The sequence below is a fragment of the Enhydra lutris genome, unplaced genomic scaffold (genome assembly GCF_002288905.1).
Source record: "Enhydra lutris kenyoni isolate GAN:26980312 unplaced genomic scaffold, ASM228890v2 scaffoldscaffold7, whole genome shotgun sequence".
Lineage (NCBI taxonomy): Eukaryota > Metazoa > Chordata > Mammalia > Carnivora > Mustelidae > Enhydra > Enhydra lutris.
In genome coordinates, this window is record NW_019154091.1 from 32,864,865 (window position 1) to 32,887,570 (window position 22,706).

The 22,706-nt window shown below is 37.9% G+C and overlaps 1 protein-coding gene across 1 annotated transcript in view; it reads right to left on the reverse strand.

Moving 5' to 3' along the window:
* The window catches only part of LOC111142147 (cullin associated and neddylation dissociated 1), a 41,838-nt gene extending 23,364 nt beyond the window's left edge, over positions 1-18,474 (reverse strand). The window contains exons 1-2 of the mRNA XM_022495134.1: positions 18,115-18,474; positions 7,357-7,500 (exon numbers count right to left, since the gene is read on the reverse strand). Of these exons, the coding sequence (XP_022350842.1) occupies positions 7,357-7,500; positions 18,115-18,182 (212 nt within the window). The 5' untranslated portion in view covers positions 18,183-18,474. The remainder of the gene's footprint in view (positions 1-7,356; positions 7,501-18,114) is intronic.
* Positions 18,475-22,706: the final 4,232 nt, after the last annotated feature.

Consider the following 22,706-nt stretch of genomic DNA (forward strand, 5'->3'; position numbering starts at 1 on the left):
TTTTGGTTTCAGGAACCCTTTTAACACTTTAAAAATCAATGAAGACCCCAAAAACTTTTATGTGGGTTCTGTCACTACTTACCATATTAAAAATTAAAAGTGACAAAAATAAACCTATCACATGTTAACATAAACATTTTTTTAAATATTAACCTTTCTCAAAAAAGTGAGAAAAATAGCACTGATATCTATGTTTGCACTTCAAAAAAAATGGATTCTCATATTTGACTTTGTATTCGATCTGTTGTGATGATCACATCATGCGGCCTCTGGAAAATTACACTGTGCACTTAGAAGAAAACGAGGGTCAAAGGGAAAATAATTATTCACGTGATAAACTTTGACATTTTCAGGGTCACATGATGTTCCAGGGTCCCCCGAATCAAACTTTGAGAACTGTTGTTATAAAAGAGTTGATTAACCCAAAAGAAGGCAGGTGGGGGGCGGGGAACACATCAAGAGCAACAAAAGCAAAATGAAAATAAGAAGAATGACACACCTAAATCCAACCGTGCCAAATATTTGTAATAAATGCCAATGAACTATATAAGCACTCCTATTAAAGGGCAAAAATTATGAGACTGAATCAAAGCAAGAATTAACTATTCACTGTCTATAAAAAACATCATTTAAAAATAAACACAGATTAAACTGAAAAATAAAAAAAGGTACACTATGTGAACACTAATCTTAAAAAGTTGGGGTGACTTTTCCATATTAACAAAGAAGAAAATACACTTGTAGATAAGGTATATTTAAAGAGAAACATTTTATACTCCTAAAAAGGTCAAACATCAGGAAGACATAAATGTGTATGCATTTAGTCATTAGTTTTAATATACATGGAACAAAATCTGACATTACCAAAGAGAAAAACAGATAATTTGACAATCATAGTTGGAAAACTTAAACACTCCACTCTTCTGGGTATTTAATGCCAAAAACAAAAAAAATCACAAAGAATATAAAATCTAAACTTTATCAACTACTTTGACTTGACATTTCTAAAATATTATGCCCCTCTACCACAGAATATACTTTCTTCCAAGTATACATGGGGCATTCATTCACCAAGATGTATCACAATACCAAACCATAAAACAAATCCAAGTAGACAAAACAAACATCCTGAAATTTTAAAGAATATGGTTCTCTGAACAAAATGGAATTAGATTAGACAGCAATAAAAATAAACATCTAGGTAACTTCCAAATATTTGAAAATTACTTCTAAATAACCCAAGGATCAAAGGAAAATCACAACAGAATTAAAACTATTTCAATCCAGGGGCACCTGGCTGGCTCGCTCAGTTGGTGGAGCATGCAAATCCTGATCTCGGGGTTCTAAATTCAAGCCCACACTGGGTATAGAGATTACCTGATACCAGCAGAATTTGTAGAATGTAGCTCAAGAAGTAGTCAGAAAAAAATACATACCTTTAATTGCTTAAGAATTAGAAAGGAAGAAAGTGAACATTACAATAAAAGAGAATCAATGAAATAAGGCAACAACAACAGAGAAAAAACAGTTCTTTGATAAACTGGTAAATCCCTAATTAGATGACTTGAGGGAAAAAGGAGAGAAAACACAAATTACCAAAATCAGGACTGAAAGAGGGGGATATTCACTAATGACCCCTATTTAGGTAGAAAATCCCAAGGAATCTACAAAAACTACTGTGACTTATAAGTAAGTATGAGATACTATGGTTCACTGTTAAAAGACAATATTGTTATGATGTTCTCTTCAAAAATCTCTATAGCTTTAACACAATCCGAATCAAAATTTGAACAAGCTTATTTAGAAAAAAAAAAACAAACTGAAACTGACAAACCGATTCTGAAATTTACAATGGAAATACAAAAAACCAAAACTAAAAAACCAAAATTCTCTTGGAAAAGGAAGAAGGAAGCTAGACAACTTACACCACCTTACAACAGACTTGTATACATCTATACCAGGGGTTTTCAACAAAGGGCAATTTTTAACCTCCAGTAGATAGCTGGCAATGTCTGGAAACATTCTGGGTTGACACTCCTAGGGAAAGAAGGAATGCTACTAGCAAATAGTAGCTAAAGGCAAGATCCTACTAAATATCCTACAATGCACAAAATACACAGGTAAGCTCCTCACAAGGAATTATCACCCCAAAAAGTCAACAGTGGCAAGGTTGTCTAATACACTACACTACAACAGTTTTGTACTGGTATAATAATACACAAAAACTCCAATGAAACACAAGAGAGTGAAGAAATAAACCCACACTTTCAGTCTACTGATCTCTGGTATCAGTGCAATTCAATGGGAAAAGCAGTTTTCAATCAATGGTGCTTCAACAATGAGATGTCCCCATGAAAAAACTGAACTCAATTCCTATTTCACAAAAATTAATTCAAGACAGATCACAAGACTAAAAGTAAAAGCTGAAACTGTACGGCTTTTAGGAAAAAAAAAAGGGGAGGAAATTGTTGCAACGTAAGATAAACAAAGGCTTCTTAGGACATGGAAAGCAATTACCATAAAAGAAAAGCTGAAATTAATTTATAAGATAATCAAATGAAACTAAATTTAAAACTAAATTTAAAAACTTAAGCTCATCAAATTGGGAGAAAGTATTTATAAAATATATGTATCAGGGGCGCCTGGGTGGCTCAGTGGGTTAAGCCTCTGCCTTCGGCCCAGGTCATGATCTCAGGATCCTGGGATCAAGCCCCGCATCAGGCTCTCTGCTCGGCAAGGGAGCCTGCTTCTCCTTCTCTCTCTGCCTGCCTCTCTGCCTACTTGTGATCTCTCTCTGTCAAATAAATAAAATCTTTAAAAAAAAAAAAATATATATATACATATATATATATATATATATATATATATATCAAAGGGCCTATCTGGACTATATGAAGAACTCCTACAATTTGATAATAAGAAAACCACCTCTGGGGCGCCTGGTGGCTCAATGGGTTAAAGTCTCTGCCTTCAACTTGGGTCATGATCCCGGGGTCCTGGGATCAAGCCCCATAACAGGCTCTCTGCTTGGCGGGGAGTCTGCTTCCCCGCTCTCTCTGTGCCTGCCTCTCTGCCTACTTGTGATCTCTGTCAAATAAATAAATAAAATCTTTAAAAAAAAAAATAAGAAAACCACCTCACTTAAAAAAATTAGGAAAAGTCCAAAAAAAAAAAAAATCCAACACACAAAACAGCACTGGACATTACTAGTTATCAGGGACATGTAAATTAAAACTACACCTATACACTTACTAAAATGGCTAAAATTAAAGAGTGACAAAACCAAGCATGGATGAGAATGTGGTGACAACTGGTACTTTCATGTAAAATGATGCAAATACTTGGGGGAACAATTTGGCAGTTTCTTAAAAATCTAAATGTAGAACAGCAAATCCATTCTTAGGTATTTATCCATTAAAAAGACCATTTCCTAAAAAGAACTCATATAAGAATGTTCATTGTATCTCTATTCACAATAGCCAAACTCTAGAAAGAAACCAAATGTATGAACAGCCTGGTTATCGAGATGGCTACTAATCAATGATAGAAAGTCAAAAAATACTAATACACCCAACATGGATGAATCTCACAGATGTGAGGAGTATGTCAGCTAGACACAAAAGAGAACATACTGTATAATTCCACTTATATGAAGTTCTAAAACAGGCAAAACTAATTTAAAGTGAACAGTGACCTTCAGTAAGGATGTTGTATGTGAGGTAAGGATACCATTATATCTTTTCCAAATAGTTATCCAGTCCTTTAAAAAAAAAAAAAAAAAAAAAAATCCGGGGCGCCTGGGTGGCTCAGTCAGTTAAGCAGCTGCCTTTGGCTTGGGTCATGATCCCAGGGGCCTGCTTCTTCCTCTCCCTCTGCCTGCTGCTCTGCCTACTTGTGCTCTTTATCTCTCTGTTGAATAAATAATAAAAAGCTTTAAAAAAAAGAATCCAACTTTCTATCACATACTTTCTATTTTACTCCACTTGTCCATTAATGCCTCACTACTGCACTGCTTTGATTAGAGAAACATAATAGCCTCTTTTCATATCTAGTAGGGTTAAGCAACAACTCCTACTTCAGCAACTGTTACACTTTTTCAGTTTTCTTGACTATCTTGAGAAAACAAACTCCTGCCCTTCTCCCTCCCACCAAAATATACCTTAAAATCAACTTGTCTAGCTTGTGAAATAATTTTTTACAATTAAGTTAGCATTGAATTAGCTTGAAGAGAACCAATAACTTTGTTGATTTATCCAATCCAAGGACATGGAATGTCTTTCCATTTGTTCCAAGTACATTTTTTTAGGGGTCAAGAATATTTTAAAGTTCTCCTTAAGTTTTGAAAAAGATAAAATTGTAACCTTACCTACACTATTCAATACCCTCACTCAAGGTCACCATTGTAACATTTCTTGTTACATTTAATTCCTAGGCATTTTGTCTTTCTGTTGCTGTAATAGATGGACATTTGATTCCATGAGATCTTCCAATTGATTATTGTTTATATGAGAATTACACATTTTTCTTCATTACCTTCCCTGACTTCCCATTACTTCACTGACTTCTTACTGTCCACATGAAATTTTTTTCTTGACTGACTTATTTTCATGTACCTTTTCCAATTCTTATGCATATCATTTTATTCTCCCTTGTCCTATAGTGGCTAATACCTTCAAAAAGAATGTAGTCGAGGGGCGCCTGGGTGGTTCCGTCATTAAGCATCTGCCTTCAGTTCAGGCCATGGTCCCAAGGTCCTGGGATCAAGCCCAGCATTGGTCTCCCCTGCTCGGCGGGAACCCTGCTTCTCCCTCTCCCATTCCCCCTGCTTATGTTCCCTCTCTCACTGTCTCAGTCTAATAAAAAAATAAAATCTTAAAAAAAAAAAAGAATGTAGTGGATAAAGAAAACCATCTTTGATTTGTTCCTGACATTAGTGTAAAGGTATCTGGTAATTAGTGTAAAGGTATCTGGCTTTTGGGTTAAGGTATGTGTATGTGTGTGTACGCCTGATGTTCAAAAAGATCTTATCAACTCCGTTATTAAATGTTTCCCTAGAAACAGGTAGGGAATTCTACCAAGTGAGATAAAGCGTCCCTGATCCGTTCTTCACTCCAGTGACATATTGAGTATGATGATGGTCTTCGGAAGGTGTTTCACTCCTAATTACATTAAGTAGCCTAAGTAAGTGTTGTGTTTTGGTGTCTTTGTTTTAATCAAGCATCAATGTTGAATCTTAATAGTGCCTAGACAACTGTTTTTTCTTCCTCTTATCTACTAACATAATGAAATATATTAAACAAAGCACATAATACTAAACCGCCCTCATTCCTGGAATTAATCTCACTTGGTCATGGTATGTCACACTTACTGTATTGCTGGATTATATCTGAACGTTTAAACAGTCTGTAGTTTTCTTTTTCAGTGTTATCCTCAGTCAGGATATGTTATCAGTAATTGGTTTAAATAAAAGATTGGGAAGTTTTATGTACTGGAATAGTACTAGAACTCTCTGTACTGAATTATCTGTTCTTTGAGGTTTCAAAGACGTGTGTTAAAGACTTCTGGGCCTGAGTTTCTTTTGGGTGATGAGTTCTTTGACAATTTTCCCTATTTCCTGATAAGGCTAGTTAGTAATTTATCTATTGTGATTTTCCCTCCTCTAAAAATCAGTTCTTGGGTTTTTATCTCCTCCTATATTACTTTTGTTTTTATCTTCGTTCCTTTTTTTCTTGAATATATGCCATTTCTTCCCCCCCAATCTGTTACGTTTTAAGAATAAAAGGTCTTCAAAAGACCAAAAGCTCAGGTTCCTAATGAGAAGATTCCTACACAAGTGAGTAAGACCTATGTACCTCTCAACTCTCAATTTCGGACAAAGACTACCTTATATTAACCACTTTTAAAAGCTGGTAGATGTTCATATATTTTGAACAATATTTAATTTTATTAAGCACAGGCAAAAAAATTAAAAGATGAAAAATAACTAAAGTAAAATTATACTCACTGCATTATCCTCCAACTTACCTTTTTAAGACTTATTTTAAACTTGCAAATGTCCCAAGTTAAAGAAAATTGTACTGCATGTCTAGAAACTCTATGCTGACCAATGATTTCTCACGTTTTTATAGCAGGTATGTAAAACCTAAGCCTAAAACAAACTTAAAACCTTTGTAATAAAATGCAATGTTGGTACCTGGGTGGCTCAGTCAGTTGAGTATCCGCCTTCCACTCAGGTCATGATCCCGGAAAACTCTCTGCTCAGTGGGGAATCTGCTTCTCCCCCTCCCTCCACCCTTCCCCACTCCTCCTTGTGTGTGCACGCGCGCGATCTCTCTCTCTCTCATAAATAAAATCTTTAAAAAAAATTTTTTTAAGTGCAATAAGGGAGGCATAATGAGGCAATGTTTTACTTAAATTGTTGCCTAATTATTACAGGACATACAAAATGATATAAAATTCCAGTGTTTGTTATATGAAACTAAAGGCTATACTTTCTAATAACTTACTATGTAAATTGTTAAGGTTTTCTAGTATTTGATACACATAAATGAAATAAATCCATTAACATAATTTACTGAGAGCTCAAATTCTGTACCCTATTACTAAAAGTAGTCAAACTGTCAATACCATGTCTAATAATATGCTCCTACTGCACTGTACACAAAGACAATTGGAATTCCCACCATTTTTAGGAAAAATTCTTTGTAAATGCTGTATCCTCAGTCTGAATTTGTGCTAACTATGATTTTAAATGCTGCTGTTCTTTATAAAGTCTTATTATTTCTTACTTCCCTTGATCACTGGTTCTTATATTTTCATACAGAAATGGACAGAGGCAGGTAGGCCTTCTAAACTGGGCTAAAAAAAATCAGGTCAAACAAGTGAGATAATCACTCTGTCTACAGTTTCCATTACGTATTTCGTATGAATCAAAATACCATAAAAGACTTTAAGAAATGTATGGGACATCTGGGTGGCTCAGATGGTTAAGCATCTGCCTTTGGCTCAGGCCATGATACCAGCATCCTGGGAAGTCTTGCATCGGGCTCCTTCCTCAGTGGGGAGCCTGCTTCTCCCTCTCCTTGTACTGTTCCCTTTCTCCCTCTACTGTTTCAGCTGCTGTGCTCTCTTGCTCTATCAAATAAATAAATAAAATCTTTAAAGAAAAAAAAAAAAAGAAACTTTAAGAAGTGCACCATACGTACCATATACAAACATTAAACATTCACCACTCATCCGTAAATTCTAAAGGAAATTCCAGAAAGACATAGTACAAGACTAAAATAATTTACCAACTATTACACTGAGTCTTTTAATGGGGCTGGTAGGGGTAGGAAGCAAGTAAAAAACACTTACCATTTGACAGCTAAATTCTGTACCTCTCCATTTTTATCTTCCAGTAACTTCAAAATCATTTTCACTACTTTCCTTTCACTGTCATCATCCAACTTGATGGAATCTTTCTGCAGTTCTGTCATCAAATCATTTGTAGCCATAAACCTATCAAAAAATTAAATTTGTTGATAATTTAAATTTTTTAAGCACAAAGATCGTATCTTTCAAATCTAATGCTATCATCCTTACCTAACTATCTTAAGTCCTAACAAACTCTTTTAAATAAGGTACCATCACTTTAAATTATCTTTCCCAGGTCAGTTCTATTTCAAGTTACTGATAGGATCTACCATGAGTGCTCTTTCATTTTCATAATTAATTGTATCACTGCTTTTAAGAGCACAAAAACTCCTCTTTACCTTTTCCTTTGCATGTGATTTGAATTTTATCTAGGAAGTCTTTAACTACAAACATAATACCTTCCTATATAATATTCTCTATTGGATTGATGGGCGGGGGTCACATATTAAAAAATTACTGGGAAATTTCCAAAATACAAATTCTCACTTCCACTCCAACTCCCATCACAAGGTTTATCAGGTGTATTTTCAAGATGGTGAAGAGGCAATTCTAGAACGTTGTTCCATCTGACATCCAGCCCCCTCAAGAACTACTGCCAAAGACAAGTTTCATACTGAATAAATAGCCTAACAAAAACCCCAGAGCGATCAACTGTCTAATCTCAGCTTCAAATGAAAGGGTTGAATAGGAAACAAAAATAAGGTAAATAGACTCTCATTTTTTTCTCATAAACCTCACTAGCCGATTGTTTTTTAAAAGTAATTTCTCAAGAGTAACAGATAATCATACTGAAATAATGCCTCCCCAATCTGTCTGAAGGCCAAATGAATTTTGCCCCTAATTCTGGCTCTTCTCTACCTATTGAAATAACCTAACTGCAGTAACAAATACTTAAATGCCTTTTTCATGTATCTGAACAGATCAAGTTTGAGTAAAAGTGTACTATTTATATTACATATAGAAATGTCAAAATCTGTCTTCAATTAAATCAATCAATTAAAAAACACTATTGGAGCTGAAATGATAAACAGCTATGCAGATAGTCTGGCAATACAGGCAATAAACTATGTGGTAAGGATTGGCAAAACAATTTATTAATTTAGCAATTCACTATTTGTTATTTAAAGAGTTAGTATGTTCATTTAATGTTAATTTAATGAAGTTTTAAACTACAATGCAAGCACAATTCCTACCAAGTTTTGTGAAACAGCTTAAAAAGTCTGTGTTCAAATTGGGATTATACAAGGTAAAGTAAGCATGTACTTCTTTTAAAATGAACACAGTTGTAATTGATAGCCCCTCCCCATTTTATATGACAAATGAAATTAAAACCACACAATATTCTAGAAAAAAACAAAAAACTGAGTAATAGCATATTAATGCAGGAATTCTACACACAAAGCATTAAAAATAGCCATTTTAGTTCCATAAAATCATGAAATAAAACCAGAGTAGTTAGGACCTCTAAAGACCCCTGAAATGCTCATCATCTGGTTGAAGAGAACATGGCCATTAATTTAGGTAAAAAGGTAAATAATCCCAATGCAAAAAGTTGTTTTAAGGTTCTGAAGGGCGTCTACTGGTAAACAGATTCTTTCCTTTATTTGCCACTTACTTATTCATTGCCTATTATGCTACAAAGGCTGGACTATGAGTGAGCAAAGGATAGATAAAAAGTAAATAAACCTTGGCTCCTGACCTCAGAGAAGTCTACTGATTTTCAAAAATCTAGGATTAATACAAAACCACAGGATATCACCTCACACCAGTCAGACTGGCTAGTATCAAAAATACAAGAAATAACAAGCACTGGCAAGGATGCGGACAAAGGGGAAACCCTGTTCCCTGTGGGTAGGATGTAAAATGGTGCAGCCACTGTGGAAAATGGCATGGATGTTCCTCAAAAAATTAAAAATATGAATACCATACAATGTAGTAATTCCATTGCTAGGTACCTACCAAAACCAAAAACAAAACACTAATTCAAAAAGATACATGCACCCCTATGTTTACAACAGCCAACATATGGAAGCAACCTAAGTGTCCTCTAACAGATAAAGGGATTAAAGAACAATGGAATATTTTATGAAATAGCCACAAAAAAGGATGAAATATTGCCTCTCAACAACATGCATGGATGGGCCTAGAGGGTATTAAAGGGGATTAAGAGTCACAAACTTCCAGTTATAAAATAAACGGCAGGGATGAAAAGTAAAGCACAGGGAATATAGCCACTAATACTGTAATAATTTTGTATGGTGACTATACTTAGCATGGTGAGGACTGTGTAATGTAGAGAATTAGAACTGTCAAATCACTTTGTGGTACACCTGAAACTAATATAACATTGTATATCAACTATACTTCCATGTTTTTAATTTAACAAATTGATGACTAACGTTAAACATTTTTGAAAGTTGAAATGAATTCCAGTAATATCAGCAATAGGTAATATTTTTAAAAATCAGAAAAAAATGGATTGAGATAGTATGAAGTTATACTAAGAGTTACTTTTTAAAAGTGACCCCCAACCAGAAAGTTCTAAGAATTTCTTCCTTCTTTAATTGGATATAAAAATTTGCACTATAAATCATCCTGTTAAGAAGTTGTTTAACCAGATAAAAAGCTGTTCATGGCAGATTCAAAAGCCAATTTGTAAAATGTCTCTTAAGCACGTAATAATGCTCTAGGCATGGTGTTAAGACCTAAGATGATAAGACAGACCCGGTCCCTTCCTCCTCATCTTTTCACTTACTATGGCAGACAGGCAGGTACATGGACAAATCTCAATCTTACAGATTTTTAAAAATATTCAAGGACATTTGACACTGATCACACCAAAGAACTGACAGTTAGTTTGGATTTCAAAAGATTAACAGGGGTGTGCCTGGGGAAAGCTGGTTTGGAATTTTAAATTTTTATTTTTGTCTGTGTTGGGGTGGGGGTGGTGGCAGCAGCAACAGTGCCGAGGGACTAACACTTTCGAGTGAAAGGCTAAGAAGCAGTTAAGTGTGGCTGGGACAGAGGCAGGTAGAAAGAAATCTAACAAGAAGATGGAAATGTAGGCTGACGTCAAGATAAGAAAGATCTGATATACTCACTGACTATGTAATGAGAACCTATTATCTATGTATCAGGTACAATGCTCACCCCTGTATAAACAAGAGATGGCAAAAGCAAACAGGTCCTATTGTCTTGGAGCTTACAATACAATCACAGAGACATATTAGTTTTAAAAACTACATATATGGGTTAATGATATATGTAATTATGAACAGAGATAAATGCTAGGAAGGGAAGGAAAGGAATAGGGCACAAAGAATACTCAAAGGTTTAATAAAGTAACCTGATGTAGGTTGCACTAAGTGTCGTGCATCAGGAAAGACTGAACTCTGAAGCACAGGCAGGAATTTGCGGGGAGTGGGGGTGGGAAATGACAGACATGTAAGCAAGGGCCAAGAGACTGAAGAGAGTTGGGGGTCTTTATTTATTGTCTTTATTCTAAGAGCAATGGGAGGCTATTGAAAGGCATCTAGGTCAGAGATGGGCAGTATACTGAAATGATCAAATGTGTATTTCAGAAACATTACTCCAGCTACACTATCATCAGAGTGTAGAGAGAACCAATCCTCATTTACCCAAAATGAATGGAGAAAGTTAGGAGAATTACTGTAGCAGTCTAAGTGAGAAATGATGGTAGCTACAATTAGGATTATGACAATCTATGGAGGGAGAAAAATGGACATACAATCAATTCTTACATTACTAGCAGAGTAAATGCCTTCTTGTTTCAACTCACATACCATAAAAAGTATCCTCTAGCTAGTGCCACATCTTTCACGTTTGTGCTTTTTGTTGCTGGTTAATTCTACTGCTTAAAATGAGCCCCAAGCACAGTGTAGTGCTGTCTAGTATTCCTAGGTACAAGAAAGCTGTGTCTTTCAGAAAAAAAATACATGTATTAAATAAGCTTTTCTCAGGCATGAAGTAATAGCGCTACTGGCTGTGAGCACAATGTGAATGAATCAACAACATATATTAAATAAGGTTGTCTTTAAACAGAAATAAACATAAAACAAGGTTATGAACTGATCAACTGTGAAAATGCTATGAGTAGAGGCTCACAGGAACCTACCACCATATTTCCCCTAGAAGTAATGGCTCAGTATCACTAATTCAATGTTTATGGTAACTTGATAGTACTACCTACAGACAATAATGAGAACCAACTATCTGAGTTTTAAAAGGTTAAAGTAAGTCTTTGAAATGGATTAGATATGGGGATGGGATGGGATGAGCTAGAAAACAGACAAAGAAGTAGGAGGAAAACCACGGGACTTGGGTGTTATAGGCAGGTATGTATATATCCCTTCCAGAGTCTTACTGTTACCGAGCCACCATTGTCGTATCAGATGGTTCAACCACTCACAAGAAGAAAAAGGATTAATAAAGCTGGCTCAACTACAGACTACACGGAATGGCCATTCCTCTGATCCTATTCAACAAAGTCTCAGCAACAGTGAAGATGCAGACATCATAAATCAATGATGCCCTGCAGCTGGTCAAAAGGGAGGACTAAGAAAAGGGAAAAAACAAAAACAAAAACAAAAAACAGTAGCCCTACCGTCCAGGAACTGATAGGAGGCTCATACCTATATCTGAATGTTATTCCAAACTGATCTGATGCTTACAAAGAAAGTGTACTGTTTTCCTAGACATCAACAACCTCACAGAACAACCACTTCAGACAAGTCCACTTAACACAAAATACCAAACACATCTTCCTCTCTACTCATTAAGTGACTGCTACTTCTTCACCAATTACAGCTTTTCCTCTGCTTTAGTCTTGCCCTCCTCGTATTAAGATGTCAAACGATGGAATTGTCCCAACTTTCCAACAATACAGTTTGGAACTCCACTTCCTTAGAGCCTTCCCAAAATTACCCAAATGAATGGGTCCTAACACTCTTTAACTGAGACTGCCCATAGCATGTGTTCTCTCTCCCTCTATGGAAATAAACCCGATCTGTGACAAGGATGCCTATTTTAGAGAATTTCAAGAAGGAAAGAGTGATAAACAATGCTTGTCTATCAAACAGGTAAGCAAATAAAAGATCTACTAAATTATTTACACAGAGCTTGTTAGAAACTTGGGGAAGAGTAATTTCAATGATCTTAGTGCGCAACAGCTAAGAAGTTTAGAGTTTATCTTGTAGTCAACGGGAATTAGTGAGGAAGGCAATGATCAACTGTGGTATTTGGAAAGAAAATTCTAATGGAAGAGTTAACAAGACTGGATTAGAAAGAAGCCTGAGACAGGAAGACTCATTTTGAGAAATACTAATCAGGAAATTAAATGAGAGAGAAAAAGGTAGAAAGGTGACATCGACGTTTTTCCAACTGGGACATTTGGTACATGGTAATACGATGGGACAAACTAGGAAAAAAAAAAAAAAGGCTTAAGGTGGGAGAGCGGAAAGTTAAAATGCTAACTTTCAAGCTTCTAAGGCAGTCCCAGGTGGGCATAACCTACAGACAATGCCATCTCACGTATTCAATAAATGGTCCAGGAGTACCATCATGAGGAACTGTGCTAGGCTCTGCAAACACAGTTATGAACAAGACAGTCACAGTACAGAATTTATACACCTGGCTTATTCCACTGGACTGAAAGTTCCTTGAGGGGAGAACTTATTCATCTTTAGTAAATCCAATGCAGAGATGTGCAGAAACAATGGCAGAAATAGATACCTTGTATTGCACAATGAGCAGTCTCACAACCCTTCCCCTCATACATATAGAAGCACAATTTTACCCGTTACTAACAGAAATCTAAGTAATTAAGAGCCAACTGCACCATCCAGTGAGTTATCTTTCAAGGAACTCATACACACACCACCACTATCTCATTTTTTCTAATTTATTCCCTTGGAGTATTAATTTAGGAGGGTCTTAATATTGTTCATGTAAGTAAAATTAATTTTTAGTCCTCTTCTTTCCAGTTTCCTCAATGAAGTCTATTTTTCAATGGTGAGCCTTCATCATTGCTTATAATCAGTGTTAGCAGTACACCTTTATCAAGAAAAATCACATAAGTGAAATCCAGTAACTTACCGCCATCAACCTGCAAAGTACCTAAAGGGTGCCCAGAAATCACCTTCTTAAAAACTCTACAAATCGATTTCCTCTGATTAAAACTTACTTTTCTTCAAGCACAGGTAGTACAGAGAACTTTGCTAGTATTTATTGTTACATTATTATAAATACCCATACATTACTTTCAGCTATGTTATAGGATCCTGAAGTCCCTTCCAGCTCTAAAAGTGAATTCCATATGAGGCCTGAGATTTTTTTTTATTAGCATTTACAGTTTCCAAGAAGAAAATACCTGCTAATATCCAAAACACATACATACATAAATTTGGTAACATAAACCATTATCAAGCTAGGAAATTCTGCAATGTAGTAATTATTTTAAGATTGTATCAAATGGTATTTTAAAAAATTGACTGACAGATTTTTACAATGGTTTCTGGAAGAAATTTCTCAAAATCGTTACATGTTTTTCTCTTAACTGTAATTAAAATCCAACTAAAACTATCACCTGAGAACCCGCAAGTCCAAAACAGTGGAGGACTCAGTTTGGTAAAACAAGTTCCCTACGTAGCCTCAAGCAGTTCCCTAAACAACCAGCTCCAGTCAAGATTATCTACTTGTATAGTGACCTTTCACACCTGCGCTCATTTTCTCTACCTACAATTTCAAGACCTAAGTCACATGACTCCACCAACAGGAATCTCCTTGCTATTATCTTCTCTACTTAAGACTGAGAACTACATATTGCTCTGGGTTATCTTTTTGTAAAAGTGTCTTAACCATTCAACAAGTATGTAAATATTACTGAGGGCAAGCACTAGATCTTAAAACATTTTGCAGTCCCTCTCAGGGAATTACTTAAAGTGTCTTCTAGCACAAAATACTCCTTAAGCCTGAGAGGGAAATGAAATTTAAGTTTAGTCTTATGTCCCCTAGTCAAAACCCTGGAGAAGTAACATAACACAGTAGCTAAGAGTTCAAGCTCTGGGGGCACCTAGGTGGCTCAGTGGGTTAAGCCTTTGCCTTTGGCTCAGGTCATGATCTCAGGGCCCTGGGATCCAGCCCCACATCCGGCTCTCTGATCAGTGGGGAGCCTGCTTCCCCCTCTTTCTCTCTGCCTGCCTCTGCCTACTTATGATCTCTGTCAAATAAATAAATAAAATCTTAAAAAAAAAAGAGTTCATGCTCTGGGGGTTGGGGTTGGAGTTGGGGGTGGTCTGGAAACCCCAGATCTAATGTCTAACTCACCCTGGACAAGTATTTAATGAACACCATCACACCTGAGTTTCCTGGACTGGAATAGAGATTGTTAGTATCCACTTTACTAGAGTTATAAGGATAAACAGGATCCAGTATATAAAGCTGACAGTAAGCATTAATGTTAACTACTATGTAGATAAAGATAGAACAGTGGTAAATTTTCTTCAGCTCCTTAGTCCTTGGAATACTTAAATTCAATTGGTGGTGAAACATATGAGCAAACCTTAAGTTATCGCAACCCAGTTTTCAATATTAATATTCATAAATAGAGCATTCACATGGTTTATGCACATTAAAGTTTTCATTCTGGTATCTACAGAATGACCTACCTACTAGTAGTAAACCTTAAAATATGGCCTTCAAAGAGTGCAGAATACTAAAACATGAAAGAAAAAGGACATCAGATGTCCCTCACCAATAAATTGAACCCATGATTTAAATCCTACAAAATGATTCTTTTAAAAATGCTAACATCTGAAAAATTTTTAGCCTGTACCCATTTCTTTACTTTCCTCATATGAATGGACTATTTATTCAGACACCTAAAATTTCAGGCCTATAAGGGACCTTTTGTAATCACCCAAGAACAAGTTTCTCAAAGTAAAAATTTAGTCCCAGATTAAGTAGTCTCCCCAAGATCTCACAGACAGTTCCCAAGAAAGAATCCTACTACACTAGAACATATGACTAGAGCCCATATTTTGTGACCGGTAAGTCATAGTCTCTTTGGCGTCTAGCATGAGAGGAGTAATTTTTTTTTTCCTTTTAGATATATTACTGTTTTTGTCTCCCCTTAGCATAAGTAGAGTGGTTTGCACTAGATATCCTGTAATATTAACTCTGTCCTCAAGATCTTTGTTAGTAGCTATTTTAAAATACATAGCAACTAACTGATATTTACACCAAAATAAACAAATTCCAAATGAGAAAGTAGAAGGGATAATTTTAAAATAGAACACATATATTCAAATAAATGCCTATACTGAAATTATACAGAAAAATATTCAAAATACTTGATTTTAAATGCTTACTATTTTAGTTAATCTCTATCTGTAACTTAATATACAGAGTAGTTTCAAAGACTTGTCTGTTAACTGGATGGCTTCAGCATATTACAAGTCTTTAAAACACAGTTAATAAAAATACCTTAAAAATGCCAAATAGCTGGAAGTCACAGTTCATACACTTAACTTCTTTATCAACTATTAGAAATATATCAATATTACACTTTTAGAACAATCTTCCCAGCAATGTTTTGATTTACTCTAGTTGAACCTGGTAGATAATTCTTATCAAATTCAACACTGACTACAGCTTAACATCAAAGCATTATTTCTTTCATATAATTTATTTTAAAAAGAAAACAAAATCATGTATAGATCATCTTTACAAGAAATTAAGTAGCTTGAGTCAAAAATCACATATGCAGTATAAACAGGGCTTGATCTGTTTATTCTAAGCATATTACCCATACACAAGTCTACCCAGTTGAACAAAATCATGCCATTACAGTATTACAGCAAAGTGGTATCTTTAGTGTGAAATTGAATACAATCAGAATGATATTTAGTACTTTTACAGAATGAGCCAAATTGACAGAAAGGCTGGCGGGGGGGGGGGGACGGGGAATCACACCACACATTCTACACAGCTGAAAGTTCATATATATGTGTATATACATTCCACTCAAATGTGTATTTAAATTTCAGTGTCTTGCACTGGGAGCAAGCGAAGCTCCAAAGTAAACGGCATTCTAATCCTTAAAAAACACACAAACAAAAACAAAAGCAAAACTTTTATTTCCTCCAATAAACCTTGATTTTGATCTACACAAATCTAAAATACCAAAATAACCAAAGAGAGCCATGTCTCTTCCAAAAAGTCACAACACTAAAATTTTTCATATTAGCAAATTGGATTTTAAAATTTTCAAATGCAATAATTAATAACGTCCTAGGCAGCAAAACTTTTTAAAAATCATTTCTGGCTTTGAAGTCACAGAACCAAAACTGTATTTCACTGACCATGTGAATACATTGACACATCAATTTAGTTAGGAATACGATTATTACAGTTTTCATGCTTCTCTTTTCACAAATAGGAAAACCCCTTCCTGGCAGATGTGGTCTGGGCATTTTCAGGCATTCAGGTATTAAAGGGTACTGTGCATATACACACAAATAAAACAAAATAAAATAGGCTTCAGCTTCAATTTTAATTGAAGATATCTGTTCTTTTCTTTAAAGTGCTCACAAAATACAACCACCAAGCCTTAGAGAATAAAGCAAATATCAAAGAAATAAAAAAGCTTTTTTAGACTGGGAGCTTATTTATTTTGTGATGGGACAGGAGGTGGGAAAGGAATGTAACCACCACTGTAGCACAAAAAAAAAAAAAAAAAGAGAGGGAGAGAGGCCAAGATAATCTGTAAAAATATAACAATTCTTCAATATACATATTACCAAGGTTTGGAACAGTCAGTACTAGTCTCCTAGAACAGAACTGCCATAAAAAAGCCTCATATTCACCACCCTCATTTTCGAAAACTTCCATCAGTAAGATCCATTTGCTTGCTTTACGTTTAAGGTCCAGAAATTCACCTTTCTAGCAGTAGTTTTGGATATAAGGAAATGAGAATGAAACCCCGAATTTCTGCTTAGTTTTCACCTGACAAGGAAAAATGACAGAGATGCTGGCGGGAAAACCCTGCGAGTCAAGTTTCCTCATCCTGGCTCCCTCCCCACCCCACCCCCTTCTTCCCACCTTCACGAAAGGAATTGTCCAAAGAAAAAGTTTATAACACAATCCGTGGAAAGCTCAAATAAAGCAGATCGTTCAAGCTGAATGCACCTAGGCCCACTCCATCTGCGGGAAAAGAGGCGGCAGCTGGGGCCCGGAGAGGGCAGCAAGCCTCAGCCCTAGCCAGGAGGGCGGCCTAGCGGTAAAGGCGGGCTGGCCGGTAGGCCCGGGCCTCCTGGACTCCAAGCCTAGAGCAACTCCCTTGCCCACAAGGGTCGGTGATTCTGCCCCTTCACACACCTGGGACGCGAAAACGTCTCGGGATTGGGGGTGGGGAGCAGGGAATGCAGTGAAGGCGTCTGGGGACGCAGAAGGCGCCTCGGACCCGCAGCGGGCAACGGCCTAGAGAAACGAATGGGGGGGAGGGGGTTGGAAGGTGGGAGAAAAAGGAACTTGCGGGATCAGGGAACGGGTGGTGGGCCGGAGAGCTCGGGAAAGCTCACAAACCGGCTAAGGCCAAAGGGGTGGGGCAATGCCCGTGTGAGGGCCAGGGCCGCGGATAGGGGACCCCAAGGTAGGTTTACGGTCGGATTTCGGCCTCACCTGAAGTCCTTGTCGCTGGATGTCATTTTTTCCAGCAAATTGGAAATGTGGTACGAGGCGCTCGCCATGTTGACGGCCTCGATCCCGCCCGCTGGCGTTGCTGGTGCTCCTGCCCGCTGCCGCCGCCGCTGTTGCTGGCGCTCTTCCTCTCGCTCGCGGCGGCTCCCGCTTCCAGGGTCGCAGCGCGACGCCGACGCTGACTAGGGAGGCGCCTCGACCGGCTGCCCCCTCCTGGGAGAGGCGTGGGCCTGTCCTGGAGGAAGCAGAGGCTACGGGGTCGGCCTAACCACGGCGCCGCTCGCTGGGAACCGAGCTCATGGGCAGCGAGGAGTACAGCAGGGCCTCTCCGCAGAGCCAGACACCTCCACTCGGGTCGGTCTCGCTGCCACTCTCACCGCACTCGCTCCCTCGGGCAAGAGGCCAAAACCCGCCTCCTTTGCTCCGGGGGCGGGGGCGACAAACGCGGGACGCCACGGAGAGCTGAGGTCAGGGTTCATGGAGGTCTCCCCACGCACGCGATTGAGACGCTAGTTAAAAGGTAATTCTGTTGGCTGAGGCCTCCGTCAGTCTTCGCGTGAACCGCCTTTCAGGAGGCATGACAACGACCAAAAGGATTTGTTCTCGCGAGACTTGAAAGCGACGGTTAAAGGACGGGGGGGTGGGGGAAACAAGCGTGCTGTAATCTGAGAATAACTTGCCTTTTTCCCGTATGACAGTAAAGGAAAGGTTTACGATTTTTAAGGGGTAGAACGCCAGGAGTAATGCTAGTTAAGGGGTAGCGTGGGGACCAACATAAGAATTATCAGAAAGAGCTTTCATTCGAATCGGACGCGTGGCCTACTTTGCCTTCACCACGGTGAAATAATGTTGCCACGTGAAAACCACAAATCCCAGAATTCAGTCGGGGTATGTCCCTGGGTCAGGATGTGATTGGCTGAAGGAACTTGGAGCTTCCTCATTGGCTCCACGCGAGGAGTGAATGCTGGGATTTGTAGTCTAGACAGTGAGTTGTGGTGGATAAAATCTTTGGCTCCCCGCGCAATTGGTTTCGGCCGCGTATTCGGGTTTCCTCATAGAGCCCCTTTTGCTGTTGTGGGATGTCTGCAGAGCTAGGCTGCTGCGGGTTGGGCAGGCGCAATGCGGATCAGTTAGTGTTCTTGGCAGAGATATAGTAGAGATTTCTAGCGCCGATCCTGGAGAATGATGGTAGCTTCATCCTCAAGGCAGATGAGTCTCTGCTGGGGACAGTCTCTCTTTGCATTTAAGAGCTCCCTAAAGCAAGAAAGGCCACGACTGTTGATGGTGTTCAGACCTTTTCGTTTTATTCAGAGTAGCTAAAGGTCTACCCTCTGTAGTTAGCTCGTGTGGATTTGTTAATCTTGCACCTGTGTTTGATTGTTCCCAGAGACATACACACACAGCAGTGGGAAATCAGATACCAAATCATTTGTTTCAGTGCCCACGTTTTCTGTGTTTAATTGGAATTGGAGCTAGCTCACAAGCCTTTCTAAAAGAAGAAAGAGAAAGCCCAGTCAAGAGTCAAGGAAAATTGTGTCTCAATCTGTTACTGCTCCTGTTAAACAAACAAAACACCTAAATAGCTACTTTCTTCCAAATATTAAATCTGACGTTTCTCCACTGTTCTTTCCCATAGTTCCCAAATGTTATTGTGTGTCTATTAAAAGCCAGACACTGTTATAATCAATAAGAGTTAAAACGGATGAAATGTGATCTGACCTCATGATTCATACGTGAATTTCCCCCTCATTACCCTTGCCCCAATGTATCCTTTTACTTAATGCTATTTCTCCCCAGTAGTACCATACCTCTTTACTCATTTTACCCAAGTCAGCCATTGTTAGGTTCCCAGCGCGCTTCATCCACAATTAACTCCCTTCTGCTCAGAACAACCTTTCCACAATATTTAATAAAAACTATGCACATACACGCCACACACAAGCTGGTCATTTATCTTGTGTGGTCCCCAAGGCTTAAAGTCTCAGTCATCTGGTGATAACCCCCCCTTTTTTTTTAGCCTGAATCCAGTCAGACACCCAAGTCATGTTTTTTCCATTTGTGTGTAAATCCTTCCACTTATCAGTTTTCAGCTGAAGTAGAGTATTTGTAGTCAGATACCTTAATATAAATCCTATTTACTGCCACTTATTAGCTGTCTTAGGCAATTCACTTCAAGGTCTCTGCACTTCGGTTTCTTTATGGATAACACTATGATCATCAGGGTACAGTATTACCCCATCTGGCTGTTTTAAGAGTCAAATGAGCTATTGCCTGAGTCTGCCAGTAGTGCTATAACTAAACTCCTTTGATTGGGTGGCTGAAACAACAAGAATTTGATTTCTCATAGTTCTGAAGGCTGAAAATCCAAAATCAATGTAATAGCAAGGTTGATTTATCCTAAGGCCTTAGCTTACAGATGGTGGCCTTCTCATTGTGTCTTTGTGTAGTCTTTCTTGTGTGCATACACACTAGTATTTCTTACTCTTCTAAGGATACCAGTCCGATTGGATTAGGACCCCCTTCTCTTAACTTCATTCAACCTTAATTGTGTCCTCATTTCACCTTGTATATCTCTTTAAAGGAACTTTCTTCAAATATTGTCATATTGGAGGTTATGTCTTCAACATGTGAATTTTGGGGGAGACACAGTTCGTTCTATAACAACATCCCATGTAAAGTGTTCAGCATATTACCTGAAATGTAATAATCTTTATAAATAACCATATTTCTGGTAGTTACAGAGGTCATGGGAAACATCTAACAAAAGTCAGCTATTGGTGGTAGTATATTCCCTCAGTCTTTCACTTGTCCCTATCCCAGACCTTTCTGTTTAGAGTTTTTTAAAACATTGTTTTTTTTTTTTAAAGATTTTATTTATTTTTTTGGCAGACAGAGATCACAAGTAGACAGAGAGGCAGGCAGAGAGAGAGAGAGAGGAGGAAGCAGGCTCCCTGGTAAGCAGAGAGCCCGATGCGGGGCTCGATCCCAGGACCCTGGGATCATGACCTGAGCCGAAGGCAGAGGCTTTAACCCACTGAGCCACCCAGGTGCCCCTAAAACATTGTTTTTATACTGCTCCTCAGCAATTTAAAAAGTTCAGTGGCTCTCTACTACTGAATGAAGTTCAAATGTTTTGGCAATCAGTGTCCGCCTTCATCTGTCCCTAGCCCTTTTTTTCTGACCTTTCTCCCACTATTCTAATATAGAAATTGCTCCCATCAATTTTTTTGAGTTTCTCAAAGACCCAACTCCAAATTTTTGTGTATTCACTATTATAATAACCTTACTTCCAGGTCAGGTGCTACGCTGATTCATTTAATCCACATTTTAAGTATGAGAGGCACAGAAGACTTAAGTAACTTGCTAAAGGGGCAGTCAGGATGAAAACCCAGGCAATGTGGTTTCAGAGCCTATGCTCCAAATCTCTGTACTAAAGCGCTTGTCCCCACCTGCGATGCTGTTCACGTCCCCTATCTCTTTCTAGGATCTTGAACCAACAATAGTATTTATATTCTAGCTTCCAATCAGAGTGTAAATTCCTTAAGAGCATAAACCAACTTTAAACCACTTCTGCTTCTTTCAAGTACTTAGCCCATGCCAGATTCGTAATAGGCACTCAAAAGTACTTAATTTTATTCTGTATTCTTGACCTCTTAGAGATTTGATCTATGTATCACTGAATATAGCTGGTTACTAAACAGTGCGGAAATGCTTTCCTTTAAGGATCTGTAAATGCTAAATTAATTTTAAGTGCAAAAAAATAATAAGCCTACATAAGGCTGCCCTCCCAATAGTTTTCTTTAGTCAATGGTCATAATGGAAAACTGAGACAAGAAAAGAAGAAAAATGGAGTCCTTCAGCTCTTGGAAGTTTCTTCAGATATCAACCAGTAGCTTAGCTGAAGTCACCAACATTGATTGAGTGATTGCACTGTTCCAGGCAGTGTACTAGTACTGGGGAGGCAAAGATGAGCAAGACATTGTCCTTAATTTGGGGGGACATTCATATTGACCAAATCTTAAATTTCATATAATTTTTTTTGTGTGTTTTTGCCTAATGGAACAGATCCTGAAATTGTCTTTAAAATGTTAATATGGTAAGGGGCACCTGGGTGGCTCAGTAGGTTAAGCCTCTGCCTTCGGCCAGGGTTATGATCTCACGGTCCTGGGATCGAGCCCCACATCGGGCTCTCTGCTCAGCAAGAAGCCCGCTTCCCCCCCTCTCTCTGCCTGCTTCTCCGCCTGCCTCTCTGCCTACTTGTGATCTCTCTCTCTGTCAAATAAATATTAAAAAAAAAAAAAAAAAAAAAAAAAAAAATGTTAATATGGTAAGACTGAGGTGAATTGCTTATTGCTTTTCCCTCTCCCACTCCCCCACGTGTGTTCCCTCTCTTGTTGTGTCTCTTTCTGTCAAATAAATAAAATCTTTAAAAAATTTTTAAAAATAAAGTAAATAAAAATAGGGTATTTAATGCCTAAAGTTTTCAACTCGAGGGCTTCTAAGACAATAGAAATGTCTCATTTTATACATATGTGGAGGGAATGTGTGGAAAGGGACCTCGAAGAATGTGGAAC